At 33.5% G+C, this 20518-nt stretch overlaps 1 protein-coding gene across 7 annotated transcripts in view; it reads left to right on the top strand.

Annotated features, from left to right (window-relative positions):
• LOC129788414 (mushroom body large-type Kenyon cell-specific protein 1) overlaps nt 1–19541 on the top strand; it is a 52814-nt gene extending 33273 nt beyond the window's left edge. For all 7 annotated transcript variants that reach the window (XM_055824465.1, XM_055824512.1, XM_055824474.1 and 4 more), the window contains exons 3-8: nt 851–973; nt 1199–1357; nt 2181–2446; nt 2511–2736; nt 3061–3289; nt 10159–19541. In XM_055824465.1, the coding sequence (XP_055680440.1) occupies nt 851–973; nt 1199–1357; nt 2181–2446; nt 2511–2736; nt 3061–3289; nt 10159–12592 (3437 nt within the window). In that variant the 3' untranslated portion in view covers nt 12593–19541. The remainder of the gene's footprint in view (nt 1–850; nt 974–1198; nt 1358–2180; nt 2447–2510; nt 2737–3060; nt 3290–10158) is intronic.
• Nucleotides 19542–20518: the final 977 nt, after the last annotated feature.

Below are 20518 nucleotides of genomic sequence, written 5' to 3'. Positions count from 1 at the left end.
CAACCATATTTCGGGGGTTCGCTCCTATTTCCTCATCCTCATACTTACTTCCCATGCCGGGGGAGACTTTGAGGCTAAGAAGGAGAACATAGAGTGGGCCAGGGTGCTGAATTTGGTGCTGGCGGATGTGTATTCGGGAGGCAGGATCAAAGGATACGTATAGCCATCAGCAAGCGTATAGCATATGATCATATATCACTGCATGCACTCTGCTGTTGATCCATAAACTGGACGAGGGACAGCAGGAGTTAGTTAGGTTGAATTAAATTTTGATTGTTTCCTTCCATTTATAGACTTTGCGTGAACCGACATCTACCATGTACACATGTATGCCTTGTAAGTTGCATATATGTTGAAATTGACGACAGCCATAAGGGTTGGGATGGTGGGAATAGTTGAATAATACCACACAAAGGCCATCATCAAAGGCTGTTGGGAGGGTTATTTCTGAATATGTGTAAATATGATTGGGAAAGGTATTGTGGGCTGGTGAGAGGTGCAAACAATTTGTATCCAAGTACATAGATGTGAATTAAGGATTTCTATCACACTTCAACAGTTTGTTTTGCTATCGGCTGACCAAATCACATATAACACTGCTCTTTCCAACTGAGTAATCTTTTTATGTGCCCACTTAAGTCACTTTCATGAGTCACAACCACACAAAATTGCAAAGAAAACATTTAATGTAGCATAAATAGAAGAAAAAATTTAAGAAAAATTTTGCTACTCGAATGATCATAAAGGAAAACCAAGAAAATTCCCCAAAACCCTCTTATTTATTTTAACTGTTTGTAGTTCGTCATATACCTTTACTAAAATTCCTGTGTGTTTTTGGTTTTAATTTCAGGTTTAGAACGAGTCGCTGAAGAATTGATGGGACGCAGGAAATGGAAACTGTACCAAGAAGTTCTTGCCCAATCACATATAAATACAAATTCAACAAGTTTAGCGCAAAACAATACATCAACAGGTGGGTGGAAAATTTAATTTTGTGGAAAAAGTTTTCCTCCAAAGCAAACTTCTGCACAAAGTCATGTAACAAGGCAGAACATTTCGTTTGGCATCTGTGTTTATAATACAACATACATATATAATCGTAGTTTATTTTTGTGTATATAACAAGCTCGTCTATTATTCATGCATTTTATACAATATATATCCCTCTCTTGTGTGTTTCACCCACAAAATGATATAGATTCTCCGAATCAAAACAACGGAAAGCAGGAGCAAGTGGAAAAAGATTCAGCACTGGGTTCTCAAACGCAATCCAACTTGGAGAATCATTCCAAAGACATTGGGGACACAACGGAGAATACCCAAATCAAAGAGACCACTACGAGTCAGGACGAAACAGGTAAATATATGCCTTAAAACCTGTATGTATGGGGATAAGTACAATATTGCATTTTCATCAATTTGCATTGGAAAATGAGACCCACAGAGTAGGAAGTTTAACGAAATTTTCTGTATAATGTGTGCACCTTGTACACAGTAAAATTAAATTTCTGTTTAAACAACAAACTCCTATTGGGATTTGTCATTTTTATGATTTCTCTCTATTTTATGAACAAGTATAGGTAAAATTTATATGTATGGATGGACATTATGTACTTATTTGACTATAAATTGAAACCTAATATTTCATTTCGTAAAAATATTAAACAATTTTCTAAAGAAAAATCACTATTTAAATTTTTTTCAGTGTAATAATGCACTGTAAAATCTATTATGGATTGTTTGATTTACCCATATCGCCAAATGATAGATTCTCTATCCACAATTCTACTGAAAAACTTATACATAAATTAGTTAAATATCCAATACTGAATCACAAAAAAAATGTTGAAGGACTTTTGTCGTAAAATATCCTCCTCATTATTATATAATCTAAAAACAACATGTATCCAAGGCAGAATAGAGGACAAAAATTACAAAATGCATATTTTCTCATTTATGAAGTAATTTTGCTTCCACGTAAATTCAACAACTCCCTGTAATTTTTTGCAATACAAACTCAGAAAATGATATGTGAAATGCAAATGAGACATCCCTTTTCCAATTTTGTCACGAACTATGAATTATAGAGGGATAGTTTTTGTTGGGGCTGTATATATGTTATTCAGGCTACATAGGGGGTGGCATTTTCTCATCGTTGCTACCTTTTCGTGCTATTGCAGAGAATCATCAGGCACAATTTGCCACGGGCGACACAGCTGCGGACACCGAGGTGAAGAAATCAGAGAGCAACTCAAGTGATATCAAAGGCATCACAGTTAGACCTGAAGAGGAGCTACTGGACACGAGACCGCCAAAGCCGGTAGATTGGCGGCCTCAGGACAAGTGTTATTTTTGTGTGGACGGAAAACTGCTCGCAGTGAACGAACGGGGAGAGCTGGTGGCTGAGTCCGGCCCGGTTAACGCCGAGCCAGATCTCGCCAACACGGTAAATTACTTTTTGGCACATTTTTTCGTGGTACAAAAAACTAAATTAATTTTTTTATTTGCAGACACCCCTAGAGTCAGATAGTGAGTCTAGCGAGAGCTGCTCCGAGGCTGAAGTACAAAATCCCGCGGCTGCTCTCGCAGCGGCCACGCAAAAGTCAGTGGCTGCCTTATTGCGAGGTGCCATACCTCCAAATATGACTTCATTGGAGTCGATGGCAGCCCAACTTGCAGCTGTAGCGTCTCTCCAAGGGCTACCTACAATGCCGGGTTTAGCTCAATTCTATCCAGGTTAGCACTAGCAGTAGGATTGAAGATAAGACAGATAAAAGATTTTATGAATATTAACAATTTTAAAGACATTTAACCCTTTCATGACAATCGCAAAAAACGTGAAATTGAATAAATAAAAATTTAATTCTTTTAGAACTTTTTGACAAAATTCATAGATAAATCCTTTAAATTTAATTCTTACTGCTGTTAAAAATTATTCAGCTTCTATCAATGCAAAATTTTTTTCAAAAACGGAATTCAGAATATTCTTAAATCAAAAAATGCGTTTGAAATAAAGGATCGGCCAACAAACTAAATAATTATTCTTTTTTCCGGTTATAGGTCTCTGGTACCAACAATTTTCCCAACATATGCCTCATACGAGCTCCGGAGGTAACTCAGGAGAAATGCTGGCTTCAGGATCGTCCGCAAGTGGTGCCACAACAAGCCCCACGATAAAACCCTCGTCTAGCCCCAGTGAGACGATCACAAATAGCGAGCAGCCGTTAGACTTAAGTGCAAAATCATCACTGTCGTCCTCGGTGGCCCTGGATCCCAAGCACATTTTCAAGTGAGTAACTAAATGCAATTATGTGTGTATATATCTGTTTGAGAATTGCACTTGGCACTCGCCAATTGTATAGCTCTTATTTTCCTTTTATTGTTCCTACAATCCCCATTTTTGAATTGTTGCCATTTTTATCTCTCGCAGACAGTGTACATTTTGCTCATATCATTAACCTACATTCTGACCGTCTCAAATCCTCAACTTTTCTCCCATTTCTATTGGGATAGTGCCTGACATGATAAAGTGAGATGGGAAAAAGGAATAATATATTATCTGTATTTCCAACGCTCGTGCCCATCCGTGTACGATCTGTAATCATGACTTTTCACTCCGTTTATGACACAATATAGCTGCTAATCTTCTTTTTGAAAATTATTGCTAAATAATTCGTCATGTAGCTGCATGATAAAAATGTACTGGTAAGCTGACCAAGCTTACGGGAGCTGTGTTTCTTTCAGTGTACCAATTTTGTGAGAGCAAACTAGAACGCGAATTAATTTAAATACGCGCAAAGTCGGGAAAAGTTGAAAAGTCATACCCTAAGAAATGTTTGGAAGGCCATATCTCGAGAACGGATCCATAGATTTTCATAAATTTTTTTTTTGTTTGAAAGGTCTTGAAGTCAGCTATAACATATCGAAAAATGAAAAAAAATTATGTCGCCATTTTCGAAAAATTCGAGTTTGAAATTTTCGAAAACTTTGTTTTTGACTTTAGCGCCTCTTGCGGTCATTTCTCGAAGTTGCAATGTTCTAGACATTTGTAGGGTTTCTCGAAACCTTTCATTTGCGCTTGAGTTGATCAAGATCGGACTTGTAGAACCCGAGATATGACATGACAACTTTGGAAGGCTATATCTCAAGAACGGCGACATAGATTTTCTTCATTTTTGGCATGGAGCTAGATAATATAGTCAGCTACAACATATCAAAAAATGAAGCAAATCGATAATGGCGTTTTCGAGATATTCATCGAAAACTCATCGAAAATTTTGTTTTTGATTTTTGGCCCCCTAGCGGTCACTTTCGAAACTTCGGATATTCTAGAGAGTTGTAGGGTTTGTTGAGATCTTTCATTTGACCCCGGGTTGATCAAAATCGGTCAAGCCGTTTTTGAGTTATGGTCGATTTTCGATGAAAAATTGTGGCGGCCATATTGACTAAACCGCTTGACCGATTTTCGAAAATGAGGTATCGTTGGAAAGGTCTTGATGGCCCCTACAACATATCAAAATTTCAGCCCTCTAGCTATAATAGCGGCTGAGATATAGCGAAAACAAAATTTTGAGGTTATTCAAAATGGCGGACGGAGGGGTGGGGGGGTGGATTTGACCTCATTATCGGATTTCTTCCAGTCGATATTTAAACTTTGCCGTTTACCGCAAGTCTCTATCTATTACCGTTCTCTTGCAATTTAAGTTTATAATCCGGACGGCCGGCCGGACGGCCGGCCAGACGGCCGGCCGGCCGGACAATTTTTTTTTTTGGCGCATACGTTTTTTGGAATGTGGGGACCCTAATTCGTGCTCATCCCAAGTTTGAGCCCGATCTGACGACTTTCGATTTTGCTCGGTACACAAAAGCTGTGTCTGAAAGAAACACAGCTAAAAGGGTGTACGATATTCCGAAATCCAATTACAAGAACTCATATAGGCTTCTAGTGGGGAGAAATAAAGTAATTTTAAAATTTGATAAGATTAAATTTGTCGCCAAAAGATAAGATGGGTGCAGTATATCAATATATTGCATTTCGATTAGACAAATTGCACTTGAGCTGTGTTCTACTTTTTAGGCAAGTACATTTGATATTGGGTCAAAAAGACCTTTCTGCAGTAAGTGCCATGACTCTGAAGACTTTCCAATTAAAATTGATTTCAAACACTGTGCTTTACCATGAAAAAAAATAATTATTTTCAAGAAACACTTTCAATTTAAATCAATATGTAGATTTTTCTTAATAAAACGCAATTATTCTGATTGAATGTACAAAAAAATATTTCAATATTTTTGCCAAATTAAAATTAATATGAAACTAGTAGGATTCTTGGAAAAAAAGAAAGAAGTGGGTTAAATTCTTGTGAAAAAATAGCTCAAAATTTTCGAATAACCTCGGAAAATTATTTTCCTTTTGATCTAGGGAAAAGTATCTATTCTAGGTAAAATGTTGTAGCAAAGAATATGTCATACAATTTTATTATTAATTAGAATTTTGTCCAATATATTTTTTAGACCGAAAGAATAAAGAAATTCATATTTTATCCAAAACTTTTTTACACCTTTCCTTTACAAACAATCATAATTCATTAACTTGCATTGTTCTCGCAGGATAATGATAAAAGGGAAATAAATTTACTAAACCTTTATCAAGAATTAATTATCAAGGAAATTTACCAATATCCGTTGTTTCGAAAATTTTCGTTTCATGTATTGATTTGCAATTGATCGAATATTGTTCACTAAAAAAAATCAAGATTAAGAAAACTTCTCGAACCGAGATAAAAAATCTTCCTTCCTTTGTTTAATATTTTCATGGAAATTGATGTAAGTTTAGGCATGAGATTATTGATGAGCTACATACATAGTGCTGTGAGTTTGTGACATGGGTGAAAGAAAAAAATAGTGCAACACACATAATAGAATTAATTCTATGTAACACCATCCCTCGTTGTTTGGAGCATAATAGGACAGAGTCACTCAAATTCACCATCTATCGCCTTCGCCACCCAACGTGGTCGTTCCCAGATCAGCAGAAACGAAGTTATCCCGCCCATCAGAACGCCACCAAACCCACCCACAGACGCCCTCCCACCTTATTGTGTCAAGAAAACCGATCGATAAAGTCAAGTCACCAAGAACACTCACCCCCTCGGTGCAAATTGGGGTTTCTAAAACCCCAACTTGGGCTTCTCCAACAATACACTTCGCCTCGGACACTGCAAATATTTCATGTGTTCTGGGAGTTTTGGGGTAAAGGGTTGAGCTTGACGTGAGGGTAGGGGCGGGGTAGTGGTATTTTCAGGTGTTGAGAGACATTTCTTCGGCCATACATCCATATATGTAATGTATGTATAAACAACACCCCCCTTTGAGTAAACCCCTCTCGTACTCCTTGACTGCCAGAAGGAACGACGAAGATGAGAATCCTTCGGGAAGGCCATGGTTTCAGAGGGATGCCTGAAAAATTTCACCAAATGGGGGTGGGAAAAATTAATTAATTCACGATTTTAATTAAAATTTATTCAGAAGAATTGTTAATTAGCGCTATATATGGCTGGTATATAGTAGTGGAAAAAAAGCTCTCACTGGCACATCAACTATAAGAGATAGAGTGAGAGAGGAGGATAAAAATTCACGGAAGTCTAGCAAATTCTTCGCTTCTTTTTTTGTCGATAGACACTCTTTTTCTCTTTTTTTTTGTTTATGGGGTGGGTTATCGTCTTTTTATCGTCCGCAAAAATTAAAACAACAGCGACTAGCGCGCATACAAGTGGCGGACGAAATGGTTCTGAAAGAGAAAATGCTGTGAGCGGTATAGTAGCTGCCGACGCCGTTACTGGTGCAGGTCACTGACCGGGAGTTTCTGGCGATATTGGGTGAAAAGAAAATGGGATGATTGTGTAGAGGAGTTCGCACTCATTCATGGGATGAGGAATTGGGGGCGAGAGACCCGGCCCAGAAGCCCCAGTAGCATCTGAGCTCGCGCACAATAATTGCCAATTTTTCTGGGTTTTATTTTGTGCTCACACTGATAGATGAGGGAGTGTTTGGGGGTGGGTTTGCGAAAGGTGGCGAAAGAGAAGATAAAAGCGCACCACGCTCTTTTTTTCCTGTGCAACTACCCTAAAGTTCCAACTCTGGAAACCGCGACAGAAGAACGTGCGCAGGATTGGGTCGTTGCTCTCAAATATGACTGGATTTTTTGCCAATAAATGCGGAACTGAAATTGTCTGAAATTCAATTATACACCATCTCTACACTGGCGTTTTGGGAAAAAATCACTCAAGCTCCCATCTGCGAGATGAACTCGGGAGTGTCAGGAACCATCTTTCTCTCTAATCCCTTTTCCCATCAATTTAACCACTATGCCTGTATTTGAACTATATTTAAAGTATTCACATGAAGTTTATTAGATTGAAATTTTAGATTGTTCTGTATACTGTCTTAAATGTTCCCTAATTCATATTTATTTTGAACGACCCAAAAAATGCTTAAAGGAAAATAAAACCACATTATGCACTTTTGCAGCGACGTTTTTATTTTTGTTTTTGAAGACTTGGTTGTGAGAATTCTCTTAAAACTCTTTAGGTATTCAGTTAAAAATTTAATGAAAGCTTTATATGAGCAGAATTTCATTTCATGAATTAATTTATTTTTTTTATTTTAAATCCATGTACCGAAAAAAAAAGCTTTTTTTTATAAAATTCAATCATTTATTTAGTGTTTTTTGGTAGTATACCTACCTATATTAAATTAATTGATATTTCCGGGTATCAACATACATAGCAGGATTGTTTTCTTGTTTTGTTTTATTGCGCATTTTACCTGATGCACCATTGAATTTTTTTTTTCGTTGAGCGTTTAAATTGTTCTAATTTGATTGAATGCAACGGCATAAAAAAAAGAATAAGCTTTTGCGCAGAGTCACAGCCTTTTGCGGAATGATCTATGAATTCTAATGTTGGAAAAGTCGAGAAACTAAGATGCTTTTCACAGTTTCATGCCGCCATTTACTTTATGATAGCTATAATAAATTGCAACATCTATACCCGTTGATAATTCACTTTAAATTAATCTTCTCCCCCCATTTAATTGTATTTCTCATGAGTTTGCAAGAATTCTTTCATCTAATCAGCTCAACAAAAATTGTAGTACATATTACAAGAAAATGAATTACGCACCGTTTTTTTTTGTGTGTGGGGTATTTCAATAATAAAATTCATTCGCTTCTCTTTTTTTTTTCCTTCACAACATTGAGTAAAATGTAAGAAAGCCCATTCAGCAATGAAAGCGTATGTATATCGCAATTCTTATCGCTCTTCGAACTCTAGGGGTGACGTGAAATTTGTCATCATTCCCATTTTACTTACAACAAAAATGTGTGCAAATATTTGTATGTGAAATGTTAACGAACCTCAAAGAACAGTGTCGAGACGTGAATTTCAACAGAAGAAATATAATATACAACTGCCATGCATATTCAAAAAAATGAGCAAGATAAAATATTTGAGGAATTAGCAAAGGATTTTTAAATTATATATTTTATATTATGCCTTTTTTAGCTGTGATTCTTTTTTGTATTCATTTCCCTTCCATGATGTGCCTCTCTCAAAGAAAAATGCGCATAATACAATGCAAAAAAAAATGCATAAATGAGGAATCTTCTGCATTTTATCTTTTGCAACAAAGTTCTACCAACAAAATGAGTTTTTGTGTGTTTATTTTTAATCAAATCTCTCAAGTAAAATTTTATAGAAAACTTTGTAGCGTCAGCCACAACGCCACCCACTATCCTTGGGATTTTTCCTCGCAAATGCACACACATATATAGTGAGCGAGCGAGCTTTTTTTTGCGCCCTAGCCATAGGGATGAGTGTAACCCACTTTTGTAAACTTCATCACACCTATAATTCATTTAAGAATCGAAAAAATATTGCACGTTTCCTAACCCGAAGGTGTATGCTTTTAATTAAAAAACTGTGCATGAAATTCGTAGTATTTTCCCCCATCTTATCGCAAAGTTTATTGGATGCAATCAACTGCAAATTTTTCAGTGGTGACCGAAAAAAAAAGTATAAGAAAAATTCAAAATTTTACATAGAAAGTATATAATAAGCAACGAAGCGCCTGCGCCAAGAAGGTCATAGTGTGTAGCATTCCCCTCAAAAGTGGGGTACACTACCGAGAATTCCGTGTGTAGTTTGCACTACATACCCACAAAATACATTTCGTGAAGCAACAGGCAATAATACAATCCAATTCAGCTAATTAAATTGTTTGCATTTTGTTAATACAATTTATATACATATAGCTGTACCTGCAAATTATTTAATGCAAATCATATAACGCACAAAACCTCACAATTTGTAAATCTTCACTAAAATATATAGCAGATATGTAGGTATTTGTAGGTAAAAAGCATTTATCTTTACGAATATAGACATTATATATTAGTGGGATGTCTTGGGCATTGTGGGCACAAAATATAGTTATTGAAATACAATCTTTACTGCAATAAATTAAGTAAAAATAGAAAATACATCTTTTTGTAGGAATTGTTGTGCTAATTCTAGAGGACAATGTTACATTATGGTATAACAATCCATGCAGTACAATGAACTCATATTTTGCACGAATAAATCGACATCGAATGTGATTGATTAACCTTATCAAATTAAACAATATTTATTTAAGAAACATCGAGCGGCTAAAGACCGTCGGGCAGCGTACCTTCTCCAAAAGGAAGGCTATGTATTGGAGCGATAAAAGCAATTTCGAGGCTAAACTTGTTACTCACAGTTAGAACTATAATTTGTTTTTTTCTTTAATATCCCAATAATGGGATTTCCCTTTTATATTTTACGACTAATATAAATTGTTATTTACAAAATGCTTTCTTTATCATAAACATTTCTTTGTATTAAAAGCAAGCTAACATTTACATGAATAAAAAAAATCTCCAAAGTTATCCTTATATCTGACCTCATTTTTTTTAACAAAGCTTCAGCAAAGTCATCATTAAATTTTTAATGCCTTTGGTACATAAGAAAAATCCTTTTGTCCTAAAATGGTAACAATTCCTTAAATTTTGTTAAGAAATTATTTCTATGATCGCTTTGACGACTCGTAACGTCTTTTAATTTATCTTTGTTACAGAGCTAAACCTCGAATGTCTGCTGTGGCAGGTAGGCGAACGTACACAGAGGATGAATTGCAAAATGCTTTGCAGGATATCTTAAGCGGTAAGTTGGGCACCAGGAGGGCTGCGGTCCTCTATGGCATTCCGAGGTCTACACTTCGGAATAAAGTTTATAAGTTGGCAATGGAACAAAAACGAGAGGCTAATATACACCCACTGGTGGGTCCGGTGCTAGATTTGGAGGACGAAGACAAGGATCTGTCGGGTGGTGAGGACGAGAAGGAGGTGGAGAAAGCACTGAGTTCACTGCCATCGACACAAGAGGAACTTCTTCGTTTGTCACAGACACAATCCTTGGCGGCGGCAACGATGCAAAAGTATGGAAAAATGTACGATGGTGCATCGAGTTCGAAAAATCCCGAAATGCCAAGTGAGATGAATAAGGCGCCAACAACACCACAAATGGGCCTCCCTGCGGCACCCTGGCTAGATCCGCACATGCTACTGCAGAGTTTACTACTCACCGGTGGACTGGGCGCACTACCAGGTTTAATGCAGATGAAATCGGAGGATGGTGCTGCTGCAGCTGCAGTTCTACCTGAACTGCTGCGAACACTCATGCTGCAGCAGCAGGAGTTGCTGAAGAAGCAAATGGAGAGTACGAGTCAGGGTACCAGTGATCATTTGAATAATGGTAAACCACCGGTTCCCGATCCACGGCTACTAATGCAAAATCTGCCAATGCCGCAAACCCATCAGCCAACAAGTCCTTACTTAAATCGCACAGGAAAGACCGAACCACCAGAGTCGGCCATCCAAAGTGCTGCCAGTGCAAATGATAATGTAGATGACTCTGCTGTGATATTGAAAATTCCGTCCTTCAAACCTGTAGCCGGCTCCTCTACGCCAATCACCAGCATAGGCAAGAATGGAGACAGCACGCCTCAGTCTCAAACAGCTGCCACCACACCAATCCACTCAAGGAGTCCACAGCAGAGCCATCTCGGAATTTCGCCTCCGCTTGTGCGCCAAAGTAGCGAATCACAGTCACCGCCAATGGCCGCCAAAGGTACCTTATCTCTGCGAGATGTTATTGCGCAGAGTATCAGTAAGAATTTCCAACAGCACATGCCCGTTGAACCACCTGCACCACCACCCCTGCTCAAGCATACCGATCACAGCGACCTAGGCTCCCCGTCAGATCACTACAAGAGACCGAGTATTTCGGTGATTAAGAGCCTAGGTGGAGATATGAGTCGCTTTGGTGGTGGTGCCAATTTAATGGCTAACAGTGCTGCTGCGCAATCAGCAACTGGAACCGGTGGAAAAGGTACCCGACCAAAGCGTGGCAAATATCGCAACTACGATCGCGATAGTTTAGTTGAGGCCGTAAAAGCGGTGCAGCGGGGCGAAATGTCCGTACATCGGGCTGGTAGCTACTACGGTGTGCCACATTCCACTCTTGAGTACAAAGTCAAGGAGCGACATCTTATGCGTCCACGGAAGCGCGAACCCAAACCACAGCCACTTGACGATCGCACACTTAGCAGTGGTTCCACGTCAAATACAAAGTCTTCAGACATTCCAAGTGCATCAAGTATGCGAAGTGGTGTCGACAAGAGTAAAGTCCTTCCAACAACAAAGCCACCCCTGAAGACACCACCATTCACTGGATCACCGAATGGGCTGAAAATGCCATTTATGGATCCAGCCATGGCCGCCCAGTTTCAATATACCTCACAGCTCTTTTGGCCACATCCATCTAGCTTTAGTGGTCTCCCAATGGACTTCACACGGTCTCCTGGTCCCTCATCATTCCCACCGAATGCAGCTGACAATTTTTATGCATCACACATTATACAAAGAATACAGGAGCAATCTGTGCGACACCAAAATGTTAGCGGATCTGTTACGGCCAGTAGTTCTTCGACACCCAGTATCAGCTCCAAAAATGTCCTTACAACAGCAGCAGCTGCGGGCAATGTACCCAAGACGGCGCGTGAATTGGCCGAAAGTCTCTACGATGGTGCCAATGCCAATGGCTCCTTCTTGGATGGTATTATACGTCACAGCTTGGATCGGAAGCCCAGTGAGATGTCACACGGAGCCCTATTAGATCATTTAGTGAAAAATAGTTTACCAAGTACATCCATGAGCGATGAGGGTGGTGGGTCGACGAAACGAAGTGCGAGCCCCGCTGCATTTCCGCACGACATCAAGAAGGAACGGAAGAGCCCTCTGCAACTCATGAGTGGTCCCGGTAGTTCAATTCAGGATAAAGACCATTCCTCCATATTCTCCGATATATCTAAAGAGTCTGTTGATAATTTGTTGAAACTGCGAGAAGGGCTGTCGCTGCGACGGAGTTCAACCGAAGACCACAATGGTAGTACAACGTCGACGGATGATAAACTAAAGATAATGTCATCTGAGAATGAGGACAGCTCGTAGGATCACTCCCAGGGACGAAACCCTTGCATTCAGTGTATTTAATCAGCATCTTTACATTCTTCGGTGTGACTCAGAAATTCACAATAATAAGCTAAAAAGAAAATAAATGAAAAAAAAACTTGAAAGAAACAGAAAACAAGAAATTAATCGTAAGAACATTATTCACATATATAGGTATATATTTTCGTATACGTTAGCTGATAAGACGTACAAGTGTTGACTTAAGAGGAATATTTTATATTTATAGTAACATATATTTTCTTTCGTTCTGACAATCGACACATAGGCCCCTTCTGGAGAAAAAGAAAGAAGAAAGATTTTAAAAGAAACCTATATAAAATCAAAGAAAAATCTTTAAGATAGAAAGGAAACAAACAAAAATATTAAGAAATCAAACTAAAGCGAAACCATCAGTAACAAAACAATAAAAAAAATATGAGGAGTATAAGCCGACAAATAAACCTTATAAGATTCAGCGTTGAATCAAACATAATCACAAGAGGAGGGTAGATTTTGCCAATCTCATGACAAACATTTAATGTCACAACCAAACACTCCATATTCCAAATAAAACGGATTAAGCAAAAACTTTTAACTTCAAGACATCTCCCAAGGATTGAGTGTAACTTCTATGCAAGGATAGATTTTTTTTCCTAGGAAACGTGCAACATTGTTTTCTCGTCACAACTTTTTTGTGTGAAAATCCCAATCATGAGATCTTTTTTTTATATTATATACAATACATTTTATGTGTATTTATGTGATTTTATTTAATTTTTAAGGAAATTATTAAGAAAGTAGACTTTCTAGTATTTTTGCAACATTTGGCCATGTAATTAGTTATGCGATCTCAAGACACTCGCATGTTTTTCATTCGACAACATTTGTTTTATTGAGAAAAAAAGGAACTGCAAAGCAGTAAATGATAAGAATATATATTATTTTAGGAATTCTCGGAAACCTGAACGTCTGGTAAACAAAATTTACTACTCGAGGACTAAAATTTAAAGAAAAAAATGATAAAATATAAAAATAAAAATATAAAATAAAAATTTGGTGTTCAAAATTTATCAAAAAAAAAACAAGAAATTAAAGTATATTACATATTAAACGTAATCAATGCATTCCAATATACACATTTATATGTTTGACGTTTACTATATTTATGCAAAAAAATACACATTTGATGTTGAAACCATATTTAGCAAAAAAAAAAAGTCACGAAAAAAGTGAAAGAAAAAAACTGATTGTAAGAAAATAATATCTAAAAGAAAAATTATAAATGTTCGCATAAAAGTCATGGAATATTTAGCAAAAAAATGATCACTAAAAAATTGTCAAGGAAAATCGCATTTACTATTTTAAACACTAAATTAAAAAATTATCAAAAAAAAAGACAACTTACACTTTACTATCCATACATTTAAAATATATGTGTGTGTCTTCACGTCGCGTATACCTCAAAAATATTTTTATTAAATATTTAGTGTAAAAAATCAAAATCTTAAAATTATATGTATACATAAACAATTTTATTAATGAAAGGAAAAAAAAGATGAAAAAACAACCAACCAACAAATAAAAAAAATATTCATTTATCACTACTGGTAATATACATTTTGAACACAAAATTATAAATTTTGCTATATTCGTGTTGAATGTAAAATGCGGAAAAAATTACTCTTCTATCTTTATCTTATTGCATAACCCTATCACAATTTTACATTCAAAGTAAAAGGAAGAAAAAAAAATGGGGGAGAATAATCTCCCAAAATTTTAGAACAACACATTCAATGGATGATATTTTGATGAAAACATAAAAGATGGAGTGTCAAAAAAATCTTGGAAAATAGATTAGCGGGAAGAAAATTTATAAAAATATTATACACTATCTGTGATTTTTAATCCAAAATTTTGATGTATATTTTCTCAAAAAAAAGAAGATGAATAAAAAATGATAAAGAGTTTAAGCAAAAAAGATAAATGGGCAAAACTGTTTAGGCACAGACGTTTGAAGAAGTTTTAAAAGAAAAAAATGTCTGATGAAATAAAAGACTTCAAAATTTTATCTATTATCACAAATTTCTTTCATATTTTTTATGTTTAGAAACATACCGATATATTTTTGAAAATATTTTTGCTATATAATATTTCTATCAGACACAAAAAAGTTTTCTATATTCATTCAAAAAAAAAAGAAAAATTTCAAAACAGAAGAATAGGAGAAAAAAAAGAGTAACATCAAACGGTTTTTCTAAAGTTTCTTATATATATTTAAAATGAAGAAAAAAAGAACATATAAAATATGAAAAAAGAAGAAAGGAAACAAAACAACAAAATTTTATGTATTGAGAAAAAATCATAACAATAAAAATTTTTTAGTTTAAAAACAAAAAAAAGAAAATTAAAGTGCAATTAGAACGATTTAACGCTAACATATTCGTTAAAAGAAAATATTTAAAAAGAAAAATGAAAAATGAAATAATAGGGAAGACATAATTATTCTATTTACATTTATTAAATAAGTGAAAGATGAAAAAAATATTAGCAGTTGTAAGTTAGAAAAATATACTTTAAAAAATGAAGTGACAGATTTTTTAAAGGAAATCAAAACCCAAAAAAAACAAAAGTAAACAACAAAATCACCTTTGGGGTATGTGTTTTATATTCGGAGAGAAATAAGATTGACTATTAAAAAAATGATGAAAAGAAATCACAAAAAAGATGAAACAAATTTTTATCAAATTTATAGGTCCAGTTGATATAATTAGTGCAATTGAATTCTTTATTATAAAGAGAGGTCTTCTTCTTTTAAAAAGAAATTGAATTTATATTTATTTTTTCCTATATTACGTTTGTTTTATCAATTTATATCCAGAATTGATTATTTTTTCTCTTCAAATATGATTACAATTATAATTTTCTGTTTTTGTTTTTTTTTTAATTGCGCTTTTAGATACCCTGGCACTAAAATTGTAAACATATCAGATAACTGTGACACCAGAGCGAAGAAAACCCAAAAAAAGCATACGATTCTCTCAGAAAGATTTTCTTTCATTTTACTTTTGCTGTTATACTTCTAATAATTTCTTTCAAATGAAATTTTATAAATAAAATTGCAAAATTTTATATTCCGTTCGTTTTTTTCCTTAAAGCTTAATTTTGGAAAGATAGAAATGAAAATATAAATAAAATACTGGAATGGTACCCCAAAATCTTTTTTATCGGTAAATTGCTAATATTTCTAAAGAAAAAAAAAAGAAGAAAAGAAAGTAAAAACCTAAAAGAAATCAAAGGAAATAACAAACAAAAATTTTGCCACAGAATTGTTATAGTTACAGATGAGAAGGAAGAAATAAAAACACATACAAGATTTCAAGATCATGTGAAGAAGCTGCAAACTACAAACCACAACCCTCCCTCAGATAAATCTACGCCGACAGTCGATTGTTAAACCGAAACCAAACATATTCAACAGACAACAACAAAAAAACACTGAAATAGAACCGGAAAGAAACTTGGCTCCCATGCCAAGGTTCCACATAGCACCACACATAATACACAATTTTTGTTAAACAATATAAAGGAAACAATAGTAATAGAACCACATACACAACATTGCATACACATAAACTTTGTGTTTCTCCATAATGATATTGAGATTTGCTATGACTCATAGTCAAAACACAGTTCATACTTAAACATAAATAATTTTAATCTTAAATAACAAAACACATTACAAGAAGTAAATCACAGAAAAAAATAGCAAAATAAAATGAAAGTTTTCAATTTTTAGCTGGTGAAATAATTAAATATTATTAATTTAAAAGGATAACGAAACACACGCGATTCTTTCATACAAAAAAAAATGCATTTCACAGGAAAAAATTACAAAAAAGGAATATTTTGAAATAGCTAAAAAAAACAATTGAATGAGCTGACAAAAACTGTTGCATAGTATGACAAAGAAATAAAATTTTAAAGAAAAAAACATATTTCACGGAACGACATTGAGAGAAAGAGTAATGTACGTAGGATTAAAATCAATAAAATAATTTTTAAAGAAAGAAAAATCACAAAAAGTACAATTTAATCATACTACAATAATTACGTTAAAGGAAAGTTTTTAAAAGAGTGAAAAAACAGAACTTGTATTAAACAGAATATCAATAAAAATAGTAAATTCCACTTTACAATAGCCCGTAAAATTTTAATTATTATTCATAAAAAATAATTACACATTAAAAAGCAAACAGAACAAGAAAACCAGGATTACAAAAAATGCAGTAGCAATTGATAGATGTGAAAAGATTTGTAAAAAAAAAAAAAAGAAATAGCCTCATGCCATGAATAGAGAATGAGGAAAATGTCGTTCAGCTCTACTATATGTGTAAAGAAAATTGTCTACAATTTTAAAAATTCATATAAAAAGAAAATTTCCAAATGCTTCTATTTTCAGAAAATTAAATCTCATTTTCCCCACAAAGGATATTTCAAAAACAATTTAATTCATCAAAAACCCTCAGCTAACATTTTCACAGAATTTTTTTATAGACAAATTAATTAAGGCAATTCATTCACAATAAGCAGAATTTAACTTGAACATTGCTTCACAATAAATTCCACACATTTTGCAGTGTTTTTTCCAACAAATACGATATTCCGTGTGCCAGATTACCATATTAGAAAAACAAACGCAGTACACCCCCACTCCCCCTGAAAAAAAGATTTTCCAAATAAGTAAGAAAAGGTCTATTCGCCTTAAACACAACAACTTCTGTGCATTTTGGAATTTTAAGAAAAATAAAACTTGACAAAAAAATAAACAAAGTGTATACTAAAATGTAAAAAGAAATATATTTGGCTATCTAGTAAATCGGATTTTTTTTAGTAAAACGTTTAAAGAAGAAAAGAACCTCCATTACCTACTTAAAAAATTTTATTAGTAAACTAATAAATCTCTCCGTAGAATGGATTGTTAGATCTGAACACAAACTAAACGTCTTAAAATATTGCGGTTTCAAAAGAAGAAAAAAAACATTTAAGAAAAATCATCAAACCGATCATCTTTTACACTCAAAATTATACAACAACAAAAGAAAAAACACATTTTAGCTGAAAACAGTGTTTAACTATTTATAGAACTAAATCGTGAACTAGGACATGTTTTTCTTTGGTAGCAATTGTTTTAATAGAACAAAAAGATGTATTAAAAATTAAAGAAGAAAAAAATTGTCAATGACAGTGATCACATGGCAATTAAAATTGAAAAAGAAAATTCAAAATTTTATTATATATTCTTGTGATATACACATTAGTCGAACAAGAAAATTTGTGGGACATTTTGAATTAGGAGAATTTTTGGAAATTCGAAAATTACCAAAATTTTCCATTGTTCCCACACTTTTTCAATTCTTTCCAAATTCAAACCAATTGGCGTGATATTTTTATTTTTCAAAATTGTGATAAAGCATTTTTCAGTGCATTTTGGAATTGTGATATTTTTTAGCCAAAAAAAATTGAATATTTGATTTCTATGAAAATTTTTGGAAATTTGTTTATTCCCTATGGTTGAGGAAAAGCTATATGTGACCACCGTCATACAAAAATAAGGCTTTTTTGGGCATAATTGTAGAAGAGATTACTGTGTAAGAATATTGAAACTGTCCGAAATGTATTTCTATTTTTATAAATATGTGCTCTATGTGATACATGTAATATCTTATGTATTGAGAAATTTAATAAGAATATTTAAATTTCAATTTACATAAACGTATAAAAAACAAATTGTAAGAAACACTTGATAAAATGTGTCTAATTTAGCGATATCACCCAAAAAAACATAGCAGGACACTTTCATATACAAGTTAAATTCTATCCAAGATCGAACGTATCAAAATTTAAGAGAAAAAAAAAGAAGCTAACCCGTGGTCCAAAATCTCTATTACGGCAAATGATATAAAAAATAGCATTGTACATACTACACAAATATTTTCATTTTTTGGATATTTTATTTTCTCTTCAATTCTGCTCATTCCATTTTTCAATGTTGTTTTTATTTTTGAAAACTTTTCCTTCTACACTCTATTGATATCAATAATGTATTCCTTAATAGTAAAAACAAATATATTGTTTTATTTTGTGAAAATAAAATTTAATAATGAAAAATATCTTTAAAAAAATGCCACAGAACCTCTGTAATTAATTATAAATGTGAAAATGATAAAATTTTCTTTTCTAATGACTTTTTTTTATAGCTAAAATAAATTTTAATGAAAGATGAAAAAAACAACTATTTTGCATTCTTTATTGTTGGCATTGAGCAATGAAATAGTGAAAGTGAATGAAATAATTGTGTATTGAAATAACAAAAAAGTAAAAAAAAAAGTTTTAGTATGATTACTATCTGTAGTATAAAAATAATTTAATATTAAAAGAATGGTTAAGCAGAAAAAAACATATAGCGCGATGATGTATAATGAAACGGAAGAAAATCAACTTTCTTTAAGATGAATATTTTTTAATATAGTGTATATAGGAGAAAATTAAATGATAGATAATTAAAAATTAAAACTTTTATTGTCTTTTATTGCTTAATTTTTTTTTTACATTAAGTAGAGAAAGAGTGATTAAGCGGAAGAAAGAGAGAAATATTAAAGAAGTTTTTCAGGTCGATAGGTAAAAAAAATGAAGGCATTACAGTGTAATTGGCTCTATTGAGTTTTTATATATTATACATATATACATACATGCAATCACTTTATGTACATGATGTATGTATATTAAATATTACAAAAAAAAGAAGGAAATAAGAATGGATGATAATGTTATGAATATTTATACAGGTGACAAATTTTTATAATAAGATGAAAAAAAAAGCGATGGATATAGAATGAAAAAAAAAGACATTTACATGAGAAATCAGTTAATAAAAGTACATTTTCCTTTATGTTGTGTTTCCTTTTCGTTTGAATTTTTTTTTCCAAAGGAAGTAAAGCGAAAGAGTAGAAAGGTGAAAATTTACAGTGCGTTTACTGAATGCGAATATATCATTATACATAGATTTTTTTTTACATTTTAAGCATCAACTGTATGTATATTGTTGTTTCTTTTTTTAAGTTTTTCAATCTTTATCAGTTTTATTAAATTTATCACTCACACAAACATTTTTTAATCGTTTTTTCCATAAAATAACTAACACAATAGCCGATAACAGGATACAGAAAAAAAAAGTTTACGGTTAAGGAAATTTCTGTCTTGATATTGCGAAGATTCCGAAAAAAAATGTTACGGAATGAGGTAAATACGAAAGATTGATGAGCAATAAAACAGAATTTCCTTCCGTGAATTTCCACAATAAAATTTAAAATAGTAAACTCTAAAAATAATCTAAGCAATATAAGAGTCCAGAAAGTGATAGAAACGAAATTTTTAAATGTGCCCCAATAGCACTGAGAGAAAAAAATCTAACTCGCGCACGTTTTGAAGATCACTTTTGGACTTTTTATTGCATCCAGCATTATGACTACATAGCAGAAAAAACACTCAGAATAATTATTAAATGTTACAAAACTCACAATAAAATAAATTACAATAGCAGGTTTAAAATGAATTTCAACACACATTTTTCCCATTTTTAAATCACCCACCCATACAGTCATCCCCCTCAGAAATTATCATACAATTTATGTTTTTCATACACCCCCACACAAATGTTGAAGTAAAATAAAAAAAAACCAAACCAAACAATAGTTATTTAAAAATAGCTCTGTAATATTTTAATGAAAGCAAACAAAAAGGATAAGTAAATTATTATAATTACAACAGAAAGCAGCAGATTAAATAAACGCAAAAAAATCCATCATGAAAATCATTCACTCATACACAAAATAATTGCAAAAGTTTTTAAGATTTTATTGTAACCTT

This window comes from Lutzomyia longipalpis, chromosome 1 (assembly GCF_024334085.1).
Source record: "Lutzomyia longipalpis isolate SR_M1_2022 chromosome 1, ASM2433408v1".
NCBI lineage: Eukaryota > Metazoa > Arthropoda > Insecta > Diptera > Psychodidae > Lutzomyia > Lutzomyia longipalpis.
This window is presented reverse-complemented; position numbering and strand designations above follow the sequence as displayed.